The following is a 22,400-nucleotide window of genomic DNA, read 5'->3' as shown; positions in this document are numbered from 1 at the left end:
TCTGAAATATGATATTTAATAAGTATACTTTAAGTATACTAAGTACACTTGAAATTGTTCCAAAAAAGTACGTATAGTATACTAAAATATACTATTAGTTGTAATTCCTCTGTCGGTAATAAAACCGACAGAGGTTTTATTACCGACAGAGTAGTAAGTGCTAATTTGTGCTTAGTATACTTTGTATATTAAAGTATACTAAGCACAAAATTAGTTCCAAAATAGTACAGTTTAAGTACATCAATAAAAGTATACTAAAGTATGTTCAAATGTAGTATACTAAAGTATACTTTTTTTCACCTGGGTGTCTGAACCACACAACATCCAGGTGAGGTCTTCTGATTGTCAGAGACCTCAGAAGGTAACTGAGGTCTCTGACAATCAAACGCCAGAAGCTGCAGGCTACAAAAATCAAAAGTTACAACAACTCTCAATCCCCATCCCTTCGCTTTACCCTTATCCAACACAACCACAAAATTTACAACATGTACACTTTCTGCTTCAAGAATTGTGCAAAACCAAAGCATCCCCTTATATATATATATATATATATATATATATATATATATATATATATATATATATATATATATATATATATATATATATATATATATATATATATATATATATAATTTTTTTTTTTTTTCCAAAAGACCATGTAACGTTCGTTTGTGGCTCTAAATGAATTGACAATGTTGCAGACCTCCAGTCTAAAATATACAATCCCATCAAAATACATTGAAGTCTTTGGATGTAAAGTAATTTGGAAAAGCTCCGGGGTTGTCCAGGCTTTTGCAAGGCACTTTGTCAGTGAAACACCGTTTTTCTCTAAATTTAATTAAACAGTAAAACCTCGGGCTCTGGCCTCAGTGTTGCTCTCTGAATTGCTATGAGGGAAATGTACAGTTCAGGAATTTATTGGAAATGTTGGTTTGACAGAAGGTTTTCATCGTGGGCCAGAAGACAGATTTGAAAGGTTTGTGGGTGGAGGTAGGGAGCCCGGCGTTTGATGTTGTCTGGCTGTCACCAGAAGCAGCGATAAGGGGATTCTGCACATACCTGTTATCTCCGCTGCCTGTGAAACCCCGACACTATAACACCCGCTGCCTCCGAGGACGAGTACGAGTGAGGACTGCTGTGATCACAACTCATTTTTCAAACATTGTTGAGATTTGACGACTTACAGAATGCCCATAGTGAGTTTCTCTCTTTACTGCTTTTTATCTAACAGCCTCATGCAGTTTGCTTGAGTCACCCACATGTCTCATTTCAGATGTCAGCATCTCTAATTGGACTTGCTCTTGTACTGGTCGCCTTTCCGGAGCACGCTGTGATGAGCACAGCATTTGGCAACAGCTCAGGTAGGAGTTTTAGTTGATTATTTCTAGAAAGAGCCGCGCTGACTGCACTTTTGTTCTCAGAAACTGCATATTTGGGTTCAACGTACGTCCGTCGGGCTCTTCAGAGAGCCATTGAGCTGACTGATGCTGCTTATGTCCACACGTCTGAGAGGTAAAACCTCTTTATTATGGGTGAAGATAAATCTCCCTGCCAGCATGCCTAGGTGGGCCCCATGTGGGGGAAAGGAGGGCTGATGCATGGATCCCATATGGTCTGCCCTCCTTTTCCCCACATGGGGCCCACCTAGGCATGCTGGCAGTGCTGAAAGAGTCTCATTGGAAAAAAAATCACATTTCCAGGGTGAAGAAGTCTTTTTCTGAAGGTGCCCTGAAACCCAGTGACCTGCTGGCCCAGTTTAAACAGATTGAAACCAGAACCCGGACTCACATTCGAGCAGCTGAGCTGCTGGACAACACGGTGGAGCTGATCCGAGAGATGGTCTACACCAACACCATGATGCAGCCCAAGCCGTATGGTACCAAACACATTTCTGAACCTGCAGCTCAGTAAATGACCGTGTGCAGCATCTACTGTTTAAACAGTTGCACATTTTATTGAAACTCAAACCTAAAGGGAGGTTCAGGGAAGTTTTGGTTTTTATAAAATGCTGTTTGTGTTTATTTCTTAGAGCTTTTGAGTGAAGGAGACGTGGAGAATCTGCTGCAGATGACGGGCTGCTCTGCTGAGCTGCACAGCCTCAGCTGTCAGACCGACTGCATGTCTGAGCGCTACAGGTCCATCACAGGCGAATGCAACAACAGGTGAGAGATACGCAAAACCATCCATAATCCTTTAACCTTTAAATTACGTTTTAACATGTAAAACCACAGACTTTGAGATAGTTTAGTTGGATTTTATGTGATAACATTTACACAAAGTAGCGCATGACTGAAGTGGAAGAAAAAAATATGCATTCTTTTCAAAATGTTTTACTGATAAAACATTTAGCACATTTAAAGATTGAGTTTTTTATTTTATTTTTTTATTTCTCTTTGCAAAGCAGCTCAATCTAATCCCAACACATTAATATCTAAAAGTGATTTATTGCAGTTCAGGCTGTGTATTAGAGCAGATGAGCCTCTGCCCCAGACTAACGGGTTTTATTATTGCCCTGTATTTATAGCTTCATCCATGTTTCCATTGACCAGCTTTCCAGTCAGTGCTGAAGAAAAACATCTCCACTGCATGATACTGTCACCACTTTGTAGATCAAATGTTTTGAGTGTCAATGGATTTTCCCACCTGAGCTGTGGCTCTGCAGCTCTTCCAGCGTTCTTGGTTGCATCTGAATTGTCCTTTTGCTCAGTTTCAGTAGGTGGAGTTGTCTTGGTACATTTGCAGTTGTGCCATCCTCTTTCCATTTCCGGATGATGAATTTAGCAGTACTTTTACGCTGGTTTGTTATATAAAATCTAAATAAATTATGTCTGTTGTGCTTCCCGTTCAGAAAACATCCAAGATGGGGTGCTGCAAACATCCCGTATTCCCGCTGGCTGCCTCCAGAATATGAGGATGTGTGGGGGACGCCCAGAGGCTGGGACCCTGAACACACCTACCATAATATCAGCCTGCCTCCTGTAAGGGCCCCGCTGCAGCTCACGCTCCCCCCCCCCCACCTCTGTTTGTGTCCAACTCCATCAATCTCCATCTTCTTTTATCATCCAGGTGAGGCTCGTGTCGCAGGAAGTGCTGTTTACTCACAACGATAAAATCTCTGTGGACTCCACTCTGTCCCACCTGCTGGTGGACTGGGGTCAGTGGATAGACCACGACATGGTGCTGACCCCTCAGAGCCCCAGCACGTCCGTCTTCAAGACGGGCGCTGACTGCACCCGCAGCTGCAGCCGGGACTCGCCCTGCTTCCCCATTCAGGTGCACTTCTCTCCCTCCTCTCATTTGTTTCACAAATTCTAATATGATGCGTTATGTGAAGTTTTAGAGTACAATCACTAAACGTTTTGAAATTATGCCTGCTCTGCTTTTGTGCAACAAGGAACTATTTATCGCTCAGTATCTCAGCGATAAGTATCTCCTGAGAGAACTGGGTTAGGAAAAGGAAACTTGTTCCTCTTTTTAAGGTGTAAAGTTCTCCATAAATCATTGGAATCTTTTGCTGTACATTCATTTATAGATGCCTTAAACAAGGGCACATTTTTTTTGCTATGTTTTGGTTTTATGTTCTAGGCGAGGCGTCTGCACAAACTAAGGAGCTGTTTTTGCACTCAGCCCAACTAAATGAAACTCCCTCAAAGTCGCCTTATCTTTTGTGAAAACAGAAGTTAAAACATCTTAATGAATTCCTACTGTAGGATATCAGTGGTCATCTTTAACGAATCGCCATTTTTACAAAAATGTTTACAAAAAGATTATTGATAGATTTTCTTCATTGAATTCTGTTTGAAAAAAAAAATTTAAACAGCAAAAGTACATAGTTTCCCATGCAATAATGATAAAAAGTAGTACTGATACTTGTGCTGTTGTGGAAATTTAATGCTGGATTTATTACATACAAAAAACAAAAAGAAAACTGCTAAAATCTGCATTTGTTATTATTTATATTTTTCAAAATGTTTGTTCTGCACTTTTTATTTAGCAAAAATTATCATGAGCCAATGAGGAAGTTCCAAAGAGCCAACACAAAACGTGGAGCTTTACTTCCACTTAGGAGTAATGCTTTCAGCCACCTTTACTCTGTTACCCCTAAACAATCCAGTGCCACCAGAAGTCACTTGAAGAACAGTCGTTTTGTGTGTAATCCTGCTGTTGTGCAAACGCCTCAGAGGGTTTGTTGCAGACCAAGAAGCAAAGCGGATTGGTCAGGGGAGTGCAGCTCTGTCTATGACTGTGAAAACAAAACCTTTACAGAACATGAGTTAGTTTGCAAAGAAGAAGAGGAGTAAATTCCAATATCTAGATGTGTCTGTCAAAAAATCCCAATGACATATAGAATAGTTTTTCTGTGGTAAAATAATGTGAAAAATATTGCATACTTTGGCAAGGCTGTTTATTTCACGAGGCACACAATTTTTTGTGCATATCAAGTAAACTCATCTAATACTAATAACAGTTAAAGAATAAATGTGCTTATCACTTTTACAGTGTTTTGTAGTTTCTACTGTTCAACAGTTTAGATGGTTAGAAGTGAATTAACATGGAGCAGATTCCTCTGCAGCATTAAAATTATAATTTCCCTCTCAGATCCCGCTATCCGATCCTCGCAGCGGCGTCCAGAGCTGTATGCCTTTCTTCCGTTCCGCTCCCAGCTGTGATGACGGAGTCCTGCCTCCTCGCCAGCGGGAGCAGCTCAACGCCATCACCTCCTTCGTCGACGCCAGCATGGTGTACGGCAGCTCCCCCGGCTTGGCCTCGGCTCTCAGGAACCACTCGTCTCCTCTGGGCTCCATGGCCCTCAACTCCCGGCATTGGGACAAGGAGCTGCCGTACATGCCATTCCTGCCCCGGGTGCAGGCTCACCTGGACCCCTGCGGTCCCCGTAACTCCTCCGCCGCGGGGGCATCGAGCAGATCGGCACTCAGGGAGAACACCACTTCATGCTTTCACGCCGGTGAGCAAGTGAATGTTGTGAATTATTCTGCAGACTTGCATGCAGGTAAAACTTTAAAAATATATATTTTTTCCAGGGGATTCAAGAGTCAATGAACATCTGGGACTGATAGTGCTGCACACACTCTTTCTGAGAGAGCACAACCGGCTGGTGAAGGAGCTGCACCAGCTCAACCCTCACTGGAGTCCAGAGACCCTATATCAGGAGGCCAGGAAGATCATCGGAGCCATGCACCAGGTGTCTGCAGCAGGTCCACCAGGTGTCTGCAGCAGGTCCACCAGGTGTCTGCAGCAGGTCCACCAGGTGTCTGCAGCAGGTCCACCAGGTGTCCACCAGGTGTCTGCAGCAGGTCCACCAGGTGTCTGCAGCAGGTCCACCAGGTGTCTGCAGCAGGTCCACCAGGTGTCCACCAGGTGTCTGCAGCAGGTCCACCAGGTGTCTGCAGCAGGTCCACCAGGTGTCTGCAGCAGGTCCACCAGGTGTCCACCAGGTGTCTGCAGCAGGTCCACCAGGTGTCTGCAGCAGGTCCACCAGGTGTCCACCAGGTGTCTGCAGCAGGTCCACCAGGTGTCTGCAGCAGGTCCACCAGGTGTCTGCAGCAGGTCCACCAGGTGTCTGCAGCAGGTCCACCAGGTGTCCACCAGGTGTCTGCAGCAGGTCCACCAGGTGTCTGCAGCAGGTCCACCAGGTGTCCACCAGGTGTCTGCAGCAGGTCCACCAGGTGTCCACCAGGTGTCTGCAGCAGGTCCACCAGGTGTCTGCAGCAGGTCCACCAGGTGTCTGCAGCAGGTCCACCAGGTGTCTGCAGCAGGTCCACCAGGTGTCTGCAGCAGGTCCACCAGGTGTCCACCAGGTGTCTGCAGCAGGTCCACCAGGTGTCTGCAGCAGGTCCACCAGGTGTCCACCAGGTGTCTGCAGCAGGTCCACCAGGTGTCCACCAGGTGTCTGCAGCAGGTCCACCAGGTGTCTGCAGCAGGTCCACCTGTACTGGGCGTCTGCACACTTCACATCCAAACATTCAGTTCAGCTACACAGAACTCACTTAGTCACAAATGTCACACAGCCATAAAAAACTGTTAGGATCATATCATATCTTTAATCCAGACACATAACAAGGTGTCTGGATAATAAAAATATATTTAAAAAAATAAGATAAAAAAAAACAAAAAACAAGGAACATTATATTCTTCACTGAGTCTCAAATAAATGATGCCAATCATATTTAAGAGACCAATTTCAAAATGTTAAATTACAAAGTCTAATTTTTTAAAGTTATGTTTAATATATAATTTATACAGCATTTTCTTTAACAACTGAAGGCAACATAGTTACTGGATTGTGCTGTAAATTGGTGCCAAGTACTTGGAAAAATACACAATACTCTTCTTTAAAACCTGGTTCATCCACGTCCGAATCGCTCCAAGCCGGTTTTCTATTTCCTTTTCCCAGATCCTAACCTGGGAGCACTACCTGCCTCGGGTGCTTGGTGAGAGCGCCACGTCCCAGCTGATGCCCCCCTACCAGAGCTACGATCCAGACGTTGACCCAAGCATCGCCAACACGTTTGCTACGGCGGCGTTCCGTTTTGCTCACGTCACTGTTCAGCCAGTAGTGACGCGTCTGGGTCCAGGTTACACCTTTAACCCCGAGTATCCCCCTCTGCCTCTGCATCACTCTCTGTTTGCTTCGTGGAGGGTCGTACAGGAAGGTAACCAAGGTCCTATCTGAAACCATATCAGTTAAGTTTGAGTGTTTGTATTTCATTCTCTCCTGTGGTTATTGTTTAGGTGGCATTGACCCAGTGCTGCGAGGCATGCTGCTGTCTCCCGCCAAGCTGCAGACTGCAGGTCAGATGATGGTGGAGGAGCTCACAGAAAGGCTGTTTCAGGCACAGGGGGGGATGCCTCTGGACCTCGGGGCCCTGAACCTGCAGAGGGGCCGGGACCATGGCCTGCCCGGTAACCAGCTTCCTCACCTTACAGACACAGAGCCTGGCTTCTTTGTCACATTAAGCAAGCAAAAGTTTAGTCAACATTTAAACTGCTAAGTAAGGAGAAAAACTATCTCCCCACTTGGAAAATGCACAATATTATTGGCCGATATATTTTTTATTTTTATTTTATTTTATTTTATTTATTTCGAACAGACAGAAAAGAAAATCAAGAAAAAAGAAAAGCTGTAAAGTTTAATATCAGACGTTGGCCATTCCGTCAAAATAACTCATCGAAATAAAAGGTGTTGTTTTCATATGACAAACCAGTAAAAATGATGCCTGCAGCACAACTTCAAATTTATACAATTTAAGCCTTGGTATTGTCTTAGAGAGAGCAAACGTTATGAATAAATTTGACATTAAACATAATGCAAGTTGAAAGTGTTACATCATTTCCATTTGGTAGCAGGCTAAATTGACAAAGATAATGCAGTATTTTAATTCCATGGTAGATAAAGCCATATATTTCATATATAGGGAAAAAATATTGGTATTGTATTTTATCTGTCAAATGGGTTTTAGTCTATCAGCAAATTGGATATCGACCAAAAATCCACAATCATGCACAAGTCTCTGTTTTATGTTTGAAATGTATTCTTCTCATCTTATGCTCTTCTCATCCATCAGGGTACGGCTCATGGCGCCAGTTCTGTAACCTCTCTGTTCCCACTACGATGTCAGATCTGGCCGAAATATTGGGGAACTTCACTTTGGCTCGTAAATTCGAGCTTTTATACGGAACCCCGCATAACATCGACGTGTGGGTCGGGGCCATATCTGAGCCGGCTCTTCCCGGAGGACGAGTGGGACCGCTCCTGTCCTGCCTCCTGACCAGACAGTTCAGAGCACTGAGAGACGGGGACAGGTCGGAGTCAAAAGAGCTTTAGAGTGATTATACAGAGAAGTGGAGAGTTTCATCTGTTTTTGTCCGTCCAGGTTCTGGTGGGAGAGAAATGGAGTTTTCTCCAGAACCCAGAGGAGACACCTGCACAACGTCTCCCTGTCTCGCATCATTTGCGACAACAGCCACATCAGCCGCGTCCCTGTGGACCCGTTTTCACGCACTGAGAGCCCTGAAGACATGCTGGCCTGTTCCCATCCGCTCATCCCCCATCTCGACCTCGGCCCCTGGAAAGAGCCTGGCACGGGTGAGGAAGTGAGGAAAAAAAGAAAATCTGTATTTTTATGCTTATTTTAATGAAAACTTTTGTCTCCTCCAGATCCCATTTGTGGCCCGATACCCAGGATTCACTCTGGCTACTCTCTGCTCTGCAACTCCACGATCCTTTATCAGTGTCGGGTTGGATTCAGGCTGCTGGGCTCTGCATCCATCAGCTGTGACGCAGAGAGCCAGAAGTGGAGCTCCCCGCCTCCAACGTGTCAAGGTAGAAGAAGCATTTCTGCAAATGGCTCACATAACCCACTAAGAATGTTTGTGAGGCCGCTTTAACAAAGCTGATACTTTCCTCAAAACCCTGCTGTGTCTAATTCTGTTGTTAGATTACGCCCTCACATGGAGGATTGAAGTACGACAGGCAGCAAGTTCCAACTTTATTTTTAAGAGGCAGAATTTTATGTATACAAAGTCCATTTTTGAAATAGTTACATGGATTAAAATATAAAATAATAACAGTGTTAAAGAGCAAAAAAAAAAAAAAAGAATATCATTGATTGTTTTACAGAGAAAAGGTAACAATAATGTCATAGCTTAGTGCATAAGTTCTTTTTAGTAGATTTTTTTTTAATGTATTCAGTTCTTTAAATACAAAAATAAAAACTGGACTAAAATATAACTTCAATTAGATATGAATGTATTGAAAAAAGGAATTTTTTTCAATACATTGAAAAAATTCTGCACTGTATCATTTTGGTTTGATACAATGCATTATATATGTTAAAATCTTTTCTTGTAGATATTAATGAGTGTGAGGATCTGATTCCTTCTTGTCCACAACATCTGGAATGCTTTAACACGGCAGGCTCCTTCGTTTGCTCAGGTCAGTTCAGAACAATGAAAACGTGGACCTAGTTCTGCACGTGTTAGGAAGGTATGTCGGTTCTAATCCCAAACCGCTGTGACGCAGAGCGCTCCCCGCTGTCCGCGGTCTCCATCGTGGCTGCAGTGACGGTGGTGATGGTCGGCTCAGCCGGCCTGGTGCTGCTGCTGTTCTGCTATCGAAGGTGAGCTAGCAGAAGTTGGGAAAGCTCTCATGTAGTTTTTCTCGCAAAGGTTTTCATTTATTTATTTATTTTTTTACAACAAATTACTAGATCAACACGAGATAGTGAACACATGTGAAGTGGGTGGAAAAAAGGATGCATGGTTTTCATTTGAAAGGTGAGGAATGTATTGGGCTTTACTCCGTTACGTTTGCAGGAATTATAGAAAAATCAACTTCCCTCAGAAATCACCTAATAAAAAATACAATCCACCCTTTTAGCTACGTCTCTCCATCAACCTGGACACACTTTATTCCTGTTGCGGTACATATTGTGCTGAGGGAAACCATGTTGGAGACAAATAGAGATGGATGGCGCTATTAAAAAGGAATCCTGGAAGAAAACCTGCTAGCTTGAAATGTCAAGGTTTAGACTTAAATCCAGTTGAGAATTATTTTTCACAGACGCTCTCCATCAAGTTTTGCTGAACATTTTTTAATTTGCAAAACAGAAGAGACAAAAATGACTAAATGTGCAAAGCAGGCAGAACTCCCCCAAACACTTCCAGCTGTAATTGAAGTAAAATGTAGCTGCATATATAAAATGATGAAACCCATTTATTATTTCCCTTCCACTTCACAAGTGCGTGCTACTTTGGTCTGTGGCATCAAAGCATAATAAAATACAGTTTAAAATATTGTGTACACTTTTGATTTAATGCTAATTAACTTGTTTCTTGCAGATATTTTCCAAAGTCTGAAGAGTTGATCTCTGCTGAATGTAGCCAGGAGAAAAGTTGACCCCTTTTAATTTGTTTTGATATTTATCCGACTACTCTGATGGAAAATGTTGCCCCTTTTATAATGCTTTCACTAAGTGTTTGAACAAGTTGTCGTTTAATTGTAAGCCCCTCCCCACATGTGATGTCACGTTTTGTCCCCATGTTACGACGGCGCCCATTCATAAAACCCCGGGCCAAACTATTCGTACTCGTCTCCCGCGGCTTGTGTAAACAAGTCACGAAAACAGAAGCCGTTTTAATCCGGAAACTGGAAACCTTACAGGAATGATTGCTCCAAAAACAGATTTCCTAGTCTTAGTGTGACTGAGCCTGCTTACCGCTTACAAACCTGTTGAGCAACCGGTGGGCCAGGGTGTTTTCCTGTCAGGCTGAAGAAGAAGAGGCAGCACAAACATGTCCGCCATATTGGCCACGCTTGACTCAGTCAAAACTGTTTTTATGTTTGACTATAGAGATAACCAATTCACAACTTCATATGTCATTTTGCTTTATTTATTAAACCAATAGAACTTTGGACAAAGGAATACCTATAATCAAACTGTCAGAAACAGATAGTTACTAGTTACATTTACTTGAGTAATGTTTTGGTAAAACTTCACATGAAGGAAGTATTGCTTTTGGGAGCAGCTTAACTGCATGGCACTCTTATTCTTGAGTAATATTATGAAGTGTTGCTTAAAATTTATTTTGAAATCATGTGTATCAATTTTTTGCACATAACTTTATATCTTTGACATTTTGAATCAGATGTTACTCAGTACTTGAGCAGCGTTTTTACTAAATACTTTCTTACTGTTCATTAATATTCTTGGACGGCGACATTTTACTTTTACTTGAGGACAATTTTTGGCTACTCTACCCTCCTTTTCAAGCTGTTGAGGTGAAACTACACCCCGAATATTTAAACACTCCTTGTAGGTGGAGTAAGGAAGGTGGGGTCAAGATTAAGTCGCTGTGGTTAAAAGAGCTGAACTGGCAATTACTTATTGAGATTCTATGTAAACAGTGTTACACTGTGAATCAAGTGTGATCCAGAACACACATTTTTCCTTTTTATGCTCACAGTACACACGTAATTATTTTTAGTGAGAAAAAATTTGAAAGCAAATTTGAAAGTTTATGGTTTTTACTAATTTTCAGGCCAAATTTCTAGACTTTTCTAAAGATTTCCAGAGCTTGAGGCAAGTCATTTGCACTTACCTCAAAATATAAAATACTATAGGGTTCCTATACATTTATGATAAATGTTTCTACAGCTTTAGCGTCTAATGAAAATATCTATATAAGAAGGAAACAAGAAGGTACAAAATAAGAAACAGAACAAAAAAAATTAAAAGGATATAAAGGTGCAGGGAAGAAGGAAGGACAGTCGGGCGAAAGGAAGGACAGTGGTGGAGGGTGGAGAGGCAAGTAAGACGTAAAGACACGAATAAAAGAATAAAGAGCACAAAAAAGAAGGTAGGGAACAAGGATCCAACAAAAGGCAGAAGGAAAAGCTTAGTTTGCATATACTTCTGGCCTGCTCTGACAAGCAGCTCTTGCAAATGAACCTCAAAGGAAACACGCTCTGAGTGCTGCAATTAGAGTGAAATAAACAACTCTGTCATTAACACACATATAAGCAACAGTGCTTTATGTTTATTGGAGTGTTTCCATAGTTACTCATCATTACATTGACTTAAAAAAAAGACAGTAATTTGGCCAAGAAGCAAGTATTGCACACTAAATCCTTCATGTTTTGTTAGCCCAAAACAAAAGTGGGCTACTATAACAAATTTACACTCTGAGGTAAATCATGATCTAATATGGCTATGTAATTTATGGCTTGTTTATAGTTCTGTTCATTGAAGAGTGCAAATGTACATTTGAAGCATTGTAATTAACTGCAATAAAGCTCTTATCTTCTGTACAACGTAAAAGCTGTGACTGCTGAGAGTAAAGGTGTGATTAATAAGAACACGTCTGATTAAATGAAGGAACCACATGGAGCTGCAAGAGGCTGAAGGTGACTATTTTATGATGTTTTCATGCAGAGCAGGAAGTGCATGCACACACCAGAGACTGAAGATGTAGGAAGACGTGTTGAATGTCGCTGAATTTTTCAAGTAAGAGACAAACTCCGTGGAGTGGTTCTGGTCTGCTGGGTCACTCTAACAATACATCTATTGAGCTCCGATAAGAAGTTCTGCAGAACATTTCTTTAGCAGATAATACCCTTCCCATTTCCTAATGGAGCCCATAAGTGGAGACAACAGGGGGGGGGGGGATACCGCCGCAATAACCCCATAATCATTTTCAGGTCATAATGCAGCAGGTGGTTTGATTTTCTCGTCACATTCCCAAAACGTAGCACATTTCCTGCTTCCCTTCACTAACGATGTACAATCTGGTCACGAACTGAAATCAGACTTCTCTAACTCCCAGACTTGTGACTAATCAGGACTCAGTCTGGCTGGGAAGTCATTTAGCCCTGGTCCGTCAGGTAGAAACCCAGCTTAGCGACGGTCATCTCTCTGCGAAGTCGCATCACCTCCCAGAATATCTGCTCCGCTGAAACGTGATGGAAAAATACGCCATCAGACGAGATCAAAGTTAGCAAAAAAAAGCTAGTAAACAGATGCGTATGTGTTAACTTACCATTTTGTCTCACTAAGCCCTGCAGGATGTACCGAATATACGTGAAAAAATTACACACAGCCGTGATCTGGAAAGATGACAAGAAGTATTTAAACTCTGTGGCTCTCCACGGCAGCAAGGGAACGATTTCTAATTTAGTTTTGAGATTAACTCTCAGTGGTTACCCGAGCTCGGCTTGATGGAGAGATGTAATAGTAGCTCCCCTTGTCTCCCAGCTTGATGCGATGCTGGCAGACTCGTGACAAGCCGCTCAAAGCGCATTTTCTGCAAGCAGACAAATCAGCTGTTAAGACATATCAACAGTGTCAACAGTCAGTATTTAATAGAGCGTCAAAACTCTGCACTGTTTGACCATTTTGTCATTTTGAAACCACAAATTGAAGAATTGTTGGGATTTTATGAGACGGTCAAAACAAAGTGGAGCAAAATTGTGAAGTGGTAGGGGAAAAAAAAGAGTTTTCACAATTTCTGGGGTGATTTATACACCTGCGTGGCAAACATTAAATGAAACTTCTTTTGCCGTTTCAACAGTGTTTCTCTACTCGCCACTGTTCCACAAAGGCCAGGTTTGTGGTGCATACAGCTGATGTCCTGTTAACAAATTCACACACGTAGTTACTCTGCAGAGTTTCCATGGTCATCTTGGCCTGAATAAGGTGTTTAAAGCTCTGGATGTTGTTTTATAACCTAAATCTGCTATAAACATTGCCATATATTAATGGTCTACTGTTTTGTTCAATGATGTTCTTGAACAAACCTCTTACTTCTTAACTGAACAGCTGTATTTAATATAATATAATTAAATAATTCAATTGTATTTAAGGGTATCAGCATAAAAAGGATTGAACACAAATCCAAGTCATGCTTTTCAGATTTAGGAAAAAAAGGAACCAAAAAAATGTATCTTTTGTCTTCACTGTTGCTTTGTGCCGATGTGTCGCATACGATCCCAATATAATACAATGAAGTTTGATTGTGAAATGACAAAATGTGAAAAAGTTAAAACAGTACAAACACTTCTTCTGAACAGAGATGAGTTATTTTAAAAGACATTCACGAAAAGATAAACACTAACAGAGAGTTAGTCACAGAAAGATAAGGAAATGGCCGTAGATTGCAAAGGCATGCAGAGTTTAAAGATTAGATTTTTAACACTTAAATCTGGATGAGGAGACAAAAACACAAGTTAGTGCAAATTATAAAGTTTGACTGATTCCTGAGAGGACTTACGTCTCTACTGAAGCCCTAAATCCACTGGAAAAGACAAAGATTATAGATGAGACAGTGACTATTAGTGTGCCCACGGATTCAACCGCAGAGTGCAAAACGTACAGCTACAGGGTCAGAAATCATCAGTGAAGGAGCCCAAACCAAAAACAGTGATAACGATTTAACCAGCAGGTAGTGAAACAGAGGACAGAACGCCAATCGCTACAAACAAGCAAACTCACTTAGGACCTCCACACTCTAAAGCCGATGCTTTCACCATCGGTAAAGCCGACATGGCCACAGGTTCGATGGTCAGGGAGTTGTTTTCCACTGCTCTCTGGACCAGCTGGGACAGCTGTGGAAAACAGCCAGTCAAATATCCACATATTCATGAGAGGAGCAACGTTTGGCTTCTGTAAGGGAGGCAGCGAGGCTCTGACCTCTGATCTCGTGAAGGAGAGACACGGCCCGATGTCTTCGCGGTAAACTCGGCTCAGGAAGGCGGAGGATCGGTCCAGGCTCGGATGTTCCCTCCACAACAAGAACTCTGCAAACAGAACCGAGTCCATCTGCGGAGAGAAACCACACAGTCGCAAACACAGTCAGTGAACCGACTACCCGAGTCATGAAGCGACAATGTAACATGAGCCACCTTTAATTGGCAAGTTAGAATGAGATAGAAAAGGTTTACATGAAAAAAGAAATAATTTTATGTTTAAAAGAATATATTTATGTGCCAAGATTAAAAAAAAAAAACGCACACTATTTTGTGCTAATGCATAATTGTGAATTTATTACAAATTTTCCACACAAAAACTTTGGGTTTAAGTCAGTGCTAACTCCCACCTGTAGGTGGCAGTATTTCTGACGTGATGTTAACTTTTAGTCTGTGATCGATGTGGGCTGTAGCAAAAATTGAGCTATTTCAGTTCTCTAAGAAATTGTAATGTTTGTGTCCAATCTGTTTTTTCATCTTTTCATCTCTTTTCTTTCCCTATATTTTGGAAGGGACTTAAAGGGGGGAAAATATAGCAAAAATTCCTCGCAAATATTTCTAGAGTAGCGCCACAAAACTGGTGATTTTGATAGCAAAAAATAAATAAATTAATTAAAAACAAAAGATCACAAAAATGATGGCAAAGTCTTGGAAGGACTCAAGGTTCTGGTAGTTCTCAGTTACATCACAGAAACAGCTTAAAGGATCCAATTATGTTTGAATTTAACAATTTAATAACTTTATAAATTGTTTATTAAATACTTAATTCAAACATTTAATTTAAACATTTACTCTATGGTGCATTTAATTAATGTTTTAACGATGTATTCATTTACTTTAGTCCCTTTTGACCATCCTTAATATATTAATTCACATTGAAATGCCCTTGTAGACCTCCGTAAGGAAAGTTACTTATGGAACAGAAGTGATATTGTTTCAAAAACTAAAAATCGAATAAAGATTCTACATTAAATTAAGAATCTGGCTTTGCATTTATTGCAGGAGGACGTTCTCTAAGCACCATAAGCTCCTGAAAGCGTGAAGCAGTGTGGAGGAATTGTTTTTTTACGTCAGTCCAGAAGCGTGTCTCCTCTTTAATCATGAGATCCTTCACTGGAATCACATGACCTTCATCTCTGCTCAGTAACACTCAGTCTCAGTAGCCACACGACTAACATTACATCTGTTCCTTTTACCTAATATTTACATCTCATTTTTAATCATTGGATCTCTATGACGCTCGTATTAAACTTTCGTTGACAAAAAAAACAAAAAAAACGAGCGATTGCTATGGTAACGTAACTGTAAGATGTTCAGCCAGTCATTATTAAAAGGTTCTGATAACAATTTTTATATTTAATAGCAAAATATGTTTCCCATGTGTTCTGATCCTTCAGGCTTAAACTTTTAATGATGCATTTAAAAACCTGGAACTAGAAAAATTGCACTCGCAACACATGACACACTGCAGCAGCGGTGTCAAACTCATTTTCGTTTTGGGCCAAATCAGGATCATGAATGCTCTTAAAGGACCGGTTGTGCCAGAATGTGTTGATAAAACCTGTTCACAAACTGTTAAAATATCAATGAATTCTTAAAATTAAGTAATATTACTAAATAACTTTTCAGTCCTTCCAGGATTTCGTGACAGTTTTTTGTAATAAAAATCAAAGTGTTTCTGGTACTAATTTGGAAATATTTGCACTTATTTATGACAGTAAATGTGACTTTTTATTATTCGTATAGATCTTGGACTAAAATCTGACATCAATTAAAGTGGAGGCAACTGTTTAGTACAAGTAAGAACATTTTTGACAATTTTTGAATAAAATCTACAATAAACTCCCAATTATGTATGTGCGGGGATTTGTTTATTTGTGTGAATTTCTACTATAGTTCTCAAAAATCCAGAGGGACTGATTGATATAATTTGACAGTAAACAGATAAAAACTGCATTGATTTGATTGAAAACATAATTTTTAAAATCTAAAGGGCCACATAAAAAAGCTGAGTCGGACCGGGCCTTGAGTTTGACACATGTGTACAGCGAATGAATGTCTTACGAGCAGGTTACCTGTTTGCTATCAGTTCCTATCCCCTCTCCCTGGTCCTGGCCAGCATTTAGACTGATTGGCTGGCCTGGCAGCAGACAGAGAATCAGAGAGAGGAGAGCAGGGACAGCAGGCTGAGAAAGGAAGAGAAAACCAGCGGGAGACAGGAAGAACAGGTCAGGGAGAGGTTAGTGGCTGCAGAAGGAAAACGAGAAGAGAACTCAACTCTACGCGACGGAGTTGACTGAAAAGGAGATGAAGCTAGAGGAAAAAAGGAATGCACAAGTTATGGGAAAAAAAAAAAAAAAGTTTCTCCCACTTACCTCTCGCTCCTCTGTGGCCACAGACTGAATGGAAACAGTAGAAGGTTCTGGTTTTCCAGACGAGGTCTGGAAGGCTGTGCCGACGCTGTTGGTGCGGATGTGGCCCGCACCGCGCCTGTGGGAACCCCTGGAGCCCGACGACTGCAGCTGGGGATGCAGCTGCCGGTTCGGTGAGGAAGGAGTGGACGTCAGCACCAGAGTTTTGAGCGCAGTCACCTCCGCTTGCAAAACGTCAATCTGGGAAACAAAACCCAGACATAAATGTTCACTAACTGTGTGAAATGGGAGAGCAAAGTGGACAAAAGGCCTCATTTAAGACGTGGAAATAAACAATAACTTGGCACACCTTTCCTTGAGCCTCCTTCAGTTGTTTCTCTGCCCCTGCTTGTTTCACATTCGCTTCACGCACCATCTTATGGGCTTCCTGTCGACATAAAGTCACCACATGAATAAAATAAGTCAATGCATTTCTACATTTTTCCAGCATTTAAAATTTTTTTTGCTGATGACCCTTTTTTGTTTCTCCTGAGAAATACTGAGGAAATAAATGTATGCAGATTGAAACGCCAGCGTCTGCGCTCATTCCATAACTGAAACAGCGTGGCTCCCAGTCAGCAGCTAGCAGAGTTAAAGTCCAGTCAGCAGAAAGCGGCGAAGGCTGCTGACCTCAAACAGACTGGCAGTCAGCTCCTCCAGCTCCTGCTCCAGCTGATTCCTGACTTGCGACAGACGTTCGCACTCCTTGTCTTTTAGTTTCAGTTCCTGAGATGCGAAGAGGCAAACGACAGAAACACATTTCACTGCGAAGAACATCTGCATGGTCAGCTTTTTCTTCCCACCCATTTTGAACTATATTCGGTATGCCCACGCGTGCAAACACTAGGTTACGATACCATCTTTGCTGCGTCCAGCTGTTCCCGGAGGATCTCTGACCCCTTCTCTCTGATTTCTTTTTCTTTAATCTCCAGTGAGGAGCTGCGGAGCCGGCAGAGATCGCCGTGCGGCCTGCCTGAGACGGGCCCATCCCGGCTTCCTCCCTCCACTACGGTCACCGGTTCTGGATCCAGATCTACCAACCTGCAACAAAAACACAACATCATAAACTCTTCAGGAAAATACTAACGTCAAAGGGGAATAGAAAGTTGTTGTGTTGAGTACTTGTGCAGAAAGAGATTGTGTTATGCTGTTTCACAAAGATTTTTATTTACCACCTCAACACCTCCAAACATTTGGCGTCATTAAATTATTTGAAATACAGAAAACTAGCCCTGGTGTTCTTATATCTACAGCCATGGAGTTCAATAATTTGTAGAAACCTTTACTGCTCAAAAAAGAGGAACACGTTTTCCCTTACTAACCTACTTACGTCAACAGATAATATAAAACAGTTGCTGGGATATCTGGTATAAAGATGTGTAAAAAGCTGTAATATAAATTCTATTTTTATTGCAGTAGCATATCCTCACACTGAACTTTGAGCACATTTATTTAGTCGGGGATTATTTAAGCAAAATTATTGCCACAATTACTCCTCGGAGTTCATAAAAAATGAACAGAGCTGAAGTTTTTAGATGTATACTTTAAACTGATTGGCGTATTTAATTAGAAAGCCATGACTTCCTGTTTCCCTGAGAAATAACAATGACGTGACACAGAGGCACAGTTCTCTCAGTTTTTAAAATACGAGATACACAAAAACACAACCTTCTTCAAGGTTCTGATTGGAGGAAATTTTTTCAGAAAATGTCAAGGTTTTGCTTTAATATGTCTCCATTCAGTGTGATAATATTCTCCTGACCTTAAACAACCTACCATAGGTTGGGAGTGTGAGTGCTCTTGTGACAAACGTCTGATTATTGCTCCTTGTCCTCATCTCATTCTTCTCTGAGTCAACGCTAATAATAAGATCGTTAACACCCATAACTCGTTTTCCTTTCATTGTTGGACTAATGGGTCTTTTATGACGCGATTCTGCTCCAGTAACAGTTGGTACAGCCTGATGTCGTCCATTGCACCATTGCACAGTGTGATAAATCCCGACTTTATCAAGCTGAAAAAGTTTGACTTGTTCTAGTGCTTTACAGTTTTTAAAACTGAACAGTTTGAACAGATATGTAATGATCAGAAGATTGGGACAGGAACAGAAACTTCTGTAGATTCAACCATTAAAGTGTTAATTAAAAAGATTAAAGCAATTGGAAGTGTGACAAATAAGACTAGATGAGAAATCTGGTTCATCTCACCACCAAGCACAATGCTGAAAATGGTGAGGGAGATTATAGAAAAGCTTTAAAATGTTATATTGGGCCACCTAGTCTCCATTAAAGTTATATATTTGAGGACATTTGTGCATATCCCGAGACAAAATGATTACATAACTGAACCGATATGTTTAAACACGCATACCCTAGAATGAAAAACACGGTTTATATTTACATGAATTTTGAATGTTCTATAGTTCTATTTCTGTCATTTGGCTGCCAGCTTCTTGTGACAGTACATAAAACTCGCTCAAAGCACATTTCACACCATCTGTGAGTTTGCATCTTCAATAGGAACTCTTTGTTTCACCTTTAACAATCAAAAACTTAAAAGTCATTTTCAGACCATTGATTATGCTTCAGCTGTCGTGCCCGCAAAAACAAAAACAGAAAAGGAAAAAAGGTGATTTTGTATCCCAGGCTGCACTTTAAAATGTTCACATTGAGAAGGCATGCATACATAAAGTATTATTTATCTCTTTTTTTCCCCCTCATTCCTTCTGAATAGTGCGTGCATACTGGGATCAAGGTTCTGGAGTTTTCAGTGTTTTTCTGCATCAGAACCAGCAACATTATTCTTGTTGTGATATCACTGAGATAACTGTGATCTACTCCTAGAATGAGTGCAAATCTGAGTTTAATAAGAAAATGTGCATTTCATGTCTTCAATAAATATCACTCATTCTTACCGTGTTTTGGTCTACAATCTATCACGTTTAATTAGAATCAACTGGCCTAAATAGGGATTTAGAGCAAAAATAAATTGAGAATAAAGTGTAATATGACGTTTTCAGATAATGCACAATTTTTCCATGCAGCGGACTGCAATGAAATTTTTTTACAATTGCAGCAATGATGTTTATGTACAAAGTCCCTATAAAAATAACTTAATTAAATTAAATGAGATTTGGGGATTTATTTTTATAAATTCAGAATGACAATTGTCATTTGTGTAAGAAAGAAAATACACCAACACCATTATTTCCTTAGAGGTGTGAGAGCAACAAAGTGAATCTCAGTTGGTGGCAATGTGAACTGACCTGGAGAAACTTCAGCGTTTACAGCACCGTAACCGTTTTAATTTTTAACCTGAACACATGATTTCATCACGCATGTATCGTTTGAGTATTTGGATTTCCTTTCAGCATTTAAAAAAAATTCTTTATATGAAACAACCTGGATTGACATATAACCCTTTGTATTTACTGACATGTTCTAGCTTTAATATCTGGCATCTTTTCCCCCCAGCCTCGGACCAGAGAGGAACCCCGAACCACAGTTTGGTAAACTTTTGATTTTGCATTCGCAGCCTTTGAATGTCGTGTTCTAGTAATATTTAAATTCCAAGTTTGAGTCAAAGAATGGATCGATAAGGTTTTTAAGCAGTCTGAGCTAGTTAGCTGTCAGTCCCAATTCTTTAATCTTTAATGCCCAGGCAGCCTTACCCTGTCAGAGTCCAGGACAGCAGACAAATACCCCCACTGGTGTCCTCACGCGTGTCAGCCTCCCCTTTTCCTCCTTTTTTTCCCCCCCACGCTTCTCGTTGTTAGACAACTAAACGACGGAACAAAGTGAGCTAAGGGTAGCTAGTTTCGCTGAAACTAATCCCAGCCGTTTTAAATCACAGCGGAGGAATGCGGACGCTGACGTCGACAAGAAGAACAAGCAGCGGCGGCAGTGAAGGAGCAGGACACAAAAACAAAAAAGGCAAAGAAAAACGGTACAGCACGTTGGCTTTCAATACGTTCCTAGTGTGCCGTTCAGCAGGTCCTGTAAAAAAAAAAATAATTTCTTTAGACAGAAAACAACTTTCTCCTCTTCTTCTGCCCTCCTCTCTGGTCACATGACAGCACCTCCACTCCCAGTTTCCCGTCAGACTCATCCCAGCAGGCACAGACACTGTCACAGTACAAAACAGGCGCAGATTTAAAGCACAATTCAAGTCCAGGATATTTATTGTTTAATGCTAAACTTTAATATCAAGGTGAAAACCACAAACATGAAGAAAAACGTGTCATGCAAGGATTACAGAGCCATAAACCGGCTCAAAGACACTTGATCAATCCTAACTCCATTTGTTTTGGCTTGAGCTAATAAATGGAGGGAACCCTTTAGTTGGCACCCTGGGCAAGCATCTCCTTCTGGGGCCCAACACAACAGCATTCAGTGGAAATAAAATCTACTTCCATGTCTAATTTACCAGAAATATTAACATATAACCAGAAGGACATAAACTCATATGGCACTCACTGTCTATCCCACTTTAAAATCACGTTTTATTTCAGAAACTTAGATTCCCACATGTTTTTCCATTGTGCTAAAAAAAAAAAAAAGCAAGAGATATTGAAGCTGAGGCTGATTCTTCCCCTGAGCAAAGTTGTTTCTGATTTGAGGCGTGACATCATTTTGGTTTAAAATGTTCAACAAGTGCAAAGCTCTCTACACGTCACTCACAGTCTCGCTCTGTTGTGGAACAACACAATAATAGATTTTTAAGCAGCGCGTACCGCCCACCACCTGCTACGTAAAAGCATACCTCTCTTGCTGTACAGCAGGATGCCTTTACAGTGCTTACATAACCTAATGGCATTTTTTATTTCCACTAACTGAACATCCAAATAGCCAAAAGAAACTTGAATAACTTTTGTTTATTTATTTTTTTCCCTCCATGTGATGTGCCGCCCTGGGCAGAAAGCCACTCCGCCCTTATCAAATACTGCCACTGCCATGTTAGCATAGACTTTCAATTTAGGCATTTAAGCAAATAAAACATTTTTTCCCTTCTGCAGATTTTTTGCCACTGTTTGCTCAGAAAGTGACACTTACTGTCCAACAACACAGCGTTCCTCCGCAGTGACCCTGCTGGACTGGTGTTTGACTGCAGATGTCCCAAAGAAAACTGGAGAGGAGTAGACTGCTATTCCCGACCGACCTGCCTTCAGGACTTCATACCCTGGGGCGGATGAGGCTGAAGTCGGTGGAGATGAGGAAATACGGACGCTGTGAATTCCCTCGAAAGCATCCATGTGGTTCTCTCTCTTTCCCAAGCAGTCCAAGTGAGAAGCAGCAAGTTATCCTTTGTGAAGACTTACTTCGGCAAATTGTTGAAACTGAGCTGGATATACTGGATATACTTTTTTTTAGCACTTGACAGAGAAGAAAGTCAAAAACAATACCTTAAAATCCACACAACAGGGTGAAATGCTTTTTTTCTTCACGAGTTATGCTGAAGGAATACATTTCTTTCAGATAATCAGACGAAAGTTAAGCACCACACTTGTAAAACACTCTAAATCTACATGTTTGAAATAGTTTTATAACTAAAAGATACAAAGTAAATACTCACCAGCATGATTTCTTGTTGCCAGAGCACAAAAATATGTAAAACAGCACTTTTCTGCTTAGTTAATCCTGTGAGTTTAGCTCACCAAACTCGCCGCAGTTCGCCCTGATCTGAGTCTCCTGCTTTGGCAGGAAGGGTTAATCGCTAACCTCTGC

General features: G+C 41.1%; 2 protein-coding genes across 5 annotated transcripts; one reads left to right on the top strand and one right to left on the bottom strand.

Annotated features, from left to right (window-relative positions):
• Nucleotides 1-806: 806 nt before the first annotated feature.
• Nucleotides 807-10,193, top strand: epx (eosinophil peroxidase). The gene is made up of 17 exons (XM_008412090.3): nucleotides 807-1,199; nucleotides 1,277-1,364; nucleotides 1,425-1,515; nucleotides 1,704-1,879; nucleotides 2,033-2,165; nucleotides 2,852-2,981; nucleotides 3,070-3,276; nucleotides 4,603-4,969; nucleotides 5,046-5,206; nucleotides 6,419-6,677; nucleotides 6,757-6,927; nucleotides 7,590-7,827; nucleotides 7,899-8,110; nucleotides 8,183-8,347; nucleotides 8,876-8,959; nucleotides 9,047-9,143; nucleotides 9,865-10,193. The coding sequence occupies exons 1-17, from the start codon at nucleotides 1,191-1,193 to the stop codon at nucleotides 9,920-9,922; spliced, it is 2,646 nt and encodes an 881-aa protein (XP_008410312.2). The 5' UTR covers nucleotides 807-1,190; the 3' UTR covers nucleotides 9,923-10,193.
• A 1,349-nt stretch (nucleotides 10,194-11,542) lies between these two features.
• On the bottom strand, nucleotides 11,543-22,375 carry rab3il1 (RAB3A interacting protein (rabin3)-like 1). 4 transcript variants are annotated; one of them, XM_008412092.3, is made up of 13 exons: nucleotides 22,249-22,375; nucleotides 21,729-22,048; nucleotides 17,535-17,718; nucleotides 17,308-17,403; nucleotides 16,988-17,065; nucleotides 16,642-16,878; nucleotides 16,342-16,452; nucleotides 14,211-14,339; nucleotides 14,013-14,125; nucleotides 13,792-13,815; nucleotides 12,726-12,825; nucleotides 12,562-12,628; nucleotides 11,543-12,474 (listed from the first exon to the last, which is right to left on the bottom strand). In XM_008412092.3, the coding sequence occupies exons 2-13, from the start codon at nucleotides 21,926-21,928 to the stop codon at nucleotides 12,389-12,391; spliced, it is 1,425 nt and encodes a 474-aa protein (XP_008410314.2). In that variant the 5' UTR covers nucleotides 21,929-22,048; nucleotides 22,249-22,375; the 3' UTR covers nucleotides 11,543-12,388. The 4 variants fall into 4 exon arrangements, with proteins under 4 accessions (XP_008410314.2, XP_008410315.2, XP_008410316.2 ...); XM_008412093.3 differs by lacking the exon at nucleotides 13,792-13,815; XM_008412094.3 differs by lacking the exon at nucleotides 16,342-16,452.
• Between the last annotated feature and the right edge of the window lie 25 nt (nucleotides 22,376-22,400).

Source organism: Poecilia reticulata, chromosome 6, assembly GCF_904066995.2.
Source record: "Poecilia reticulata chromosome 6, P_reticulata-male-v2, whole genome shotgun sequence".
Classification (NCBI taxonomy): domain Eukaryota; kingdom Metazoa; phylum Chordata; class Actinopteri; order Cyprinodontiformes; family Poeciliidae; genus Poecilia; species Poecilia reticulata.
The sequence above is the reverse complement of the archived record's forward strand: the minus strand, read 5'-3'. Positions and strand labels throughout refer to the sequence as shown.

Excerpts from the sequence above, each read along its gene's own strand:
- epx (XM_008412090.3), top strand. Across the intron at positions 6,928-7,589 it reads CCGGGACCATGGCCTGCCCG|GGTACGGCTCATGGCGCCAG; the intron begins GTAACCAGCTTC and ends CTCATCCATCAG. Across the intron at positions 8,960-9,046 it reads AGGCTCCTTCGTTTGCTCAG|AGCGCTCCCCGCTGTCCGCG; the intron begins GTCAGTTCAGAA and ends GCTGTGACGCAG.
- rab3il1 (XM_008412092.3), bottom strand. The coding sequence starts at position 21,928 with ATGGATGCTTTCGAGGGAATTCACAGCGTCCGTATTTCCTCATCTCCA. Across the intron at positions 17,404-17,534 it reads AGCTGGACGCAGCAAAGATG|GAACTGAAACTAAAAGACAA; the intron begins GTATCGTAACCT and ends TTCGCATCTCAG. Across the intron at positions 14,126-14,210 it reads TCTCCTTCACGAGATCAGAG|CTGTCCCAGCTGGTCCAGAG; the intron begins GTCAGAGCCTCG and ends TGTTTTCCACAG.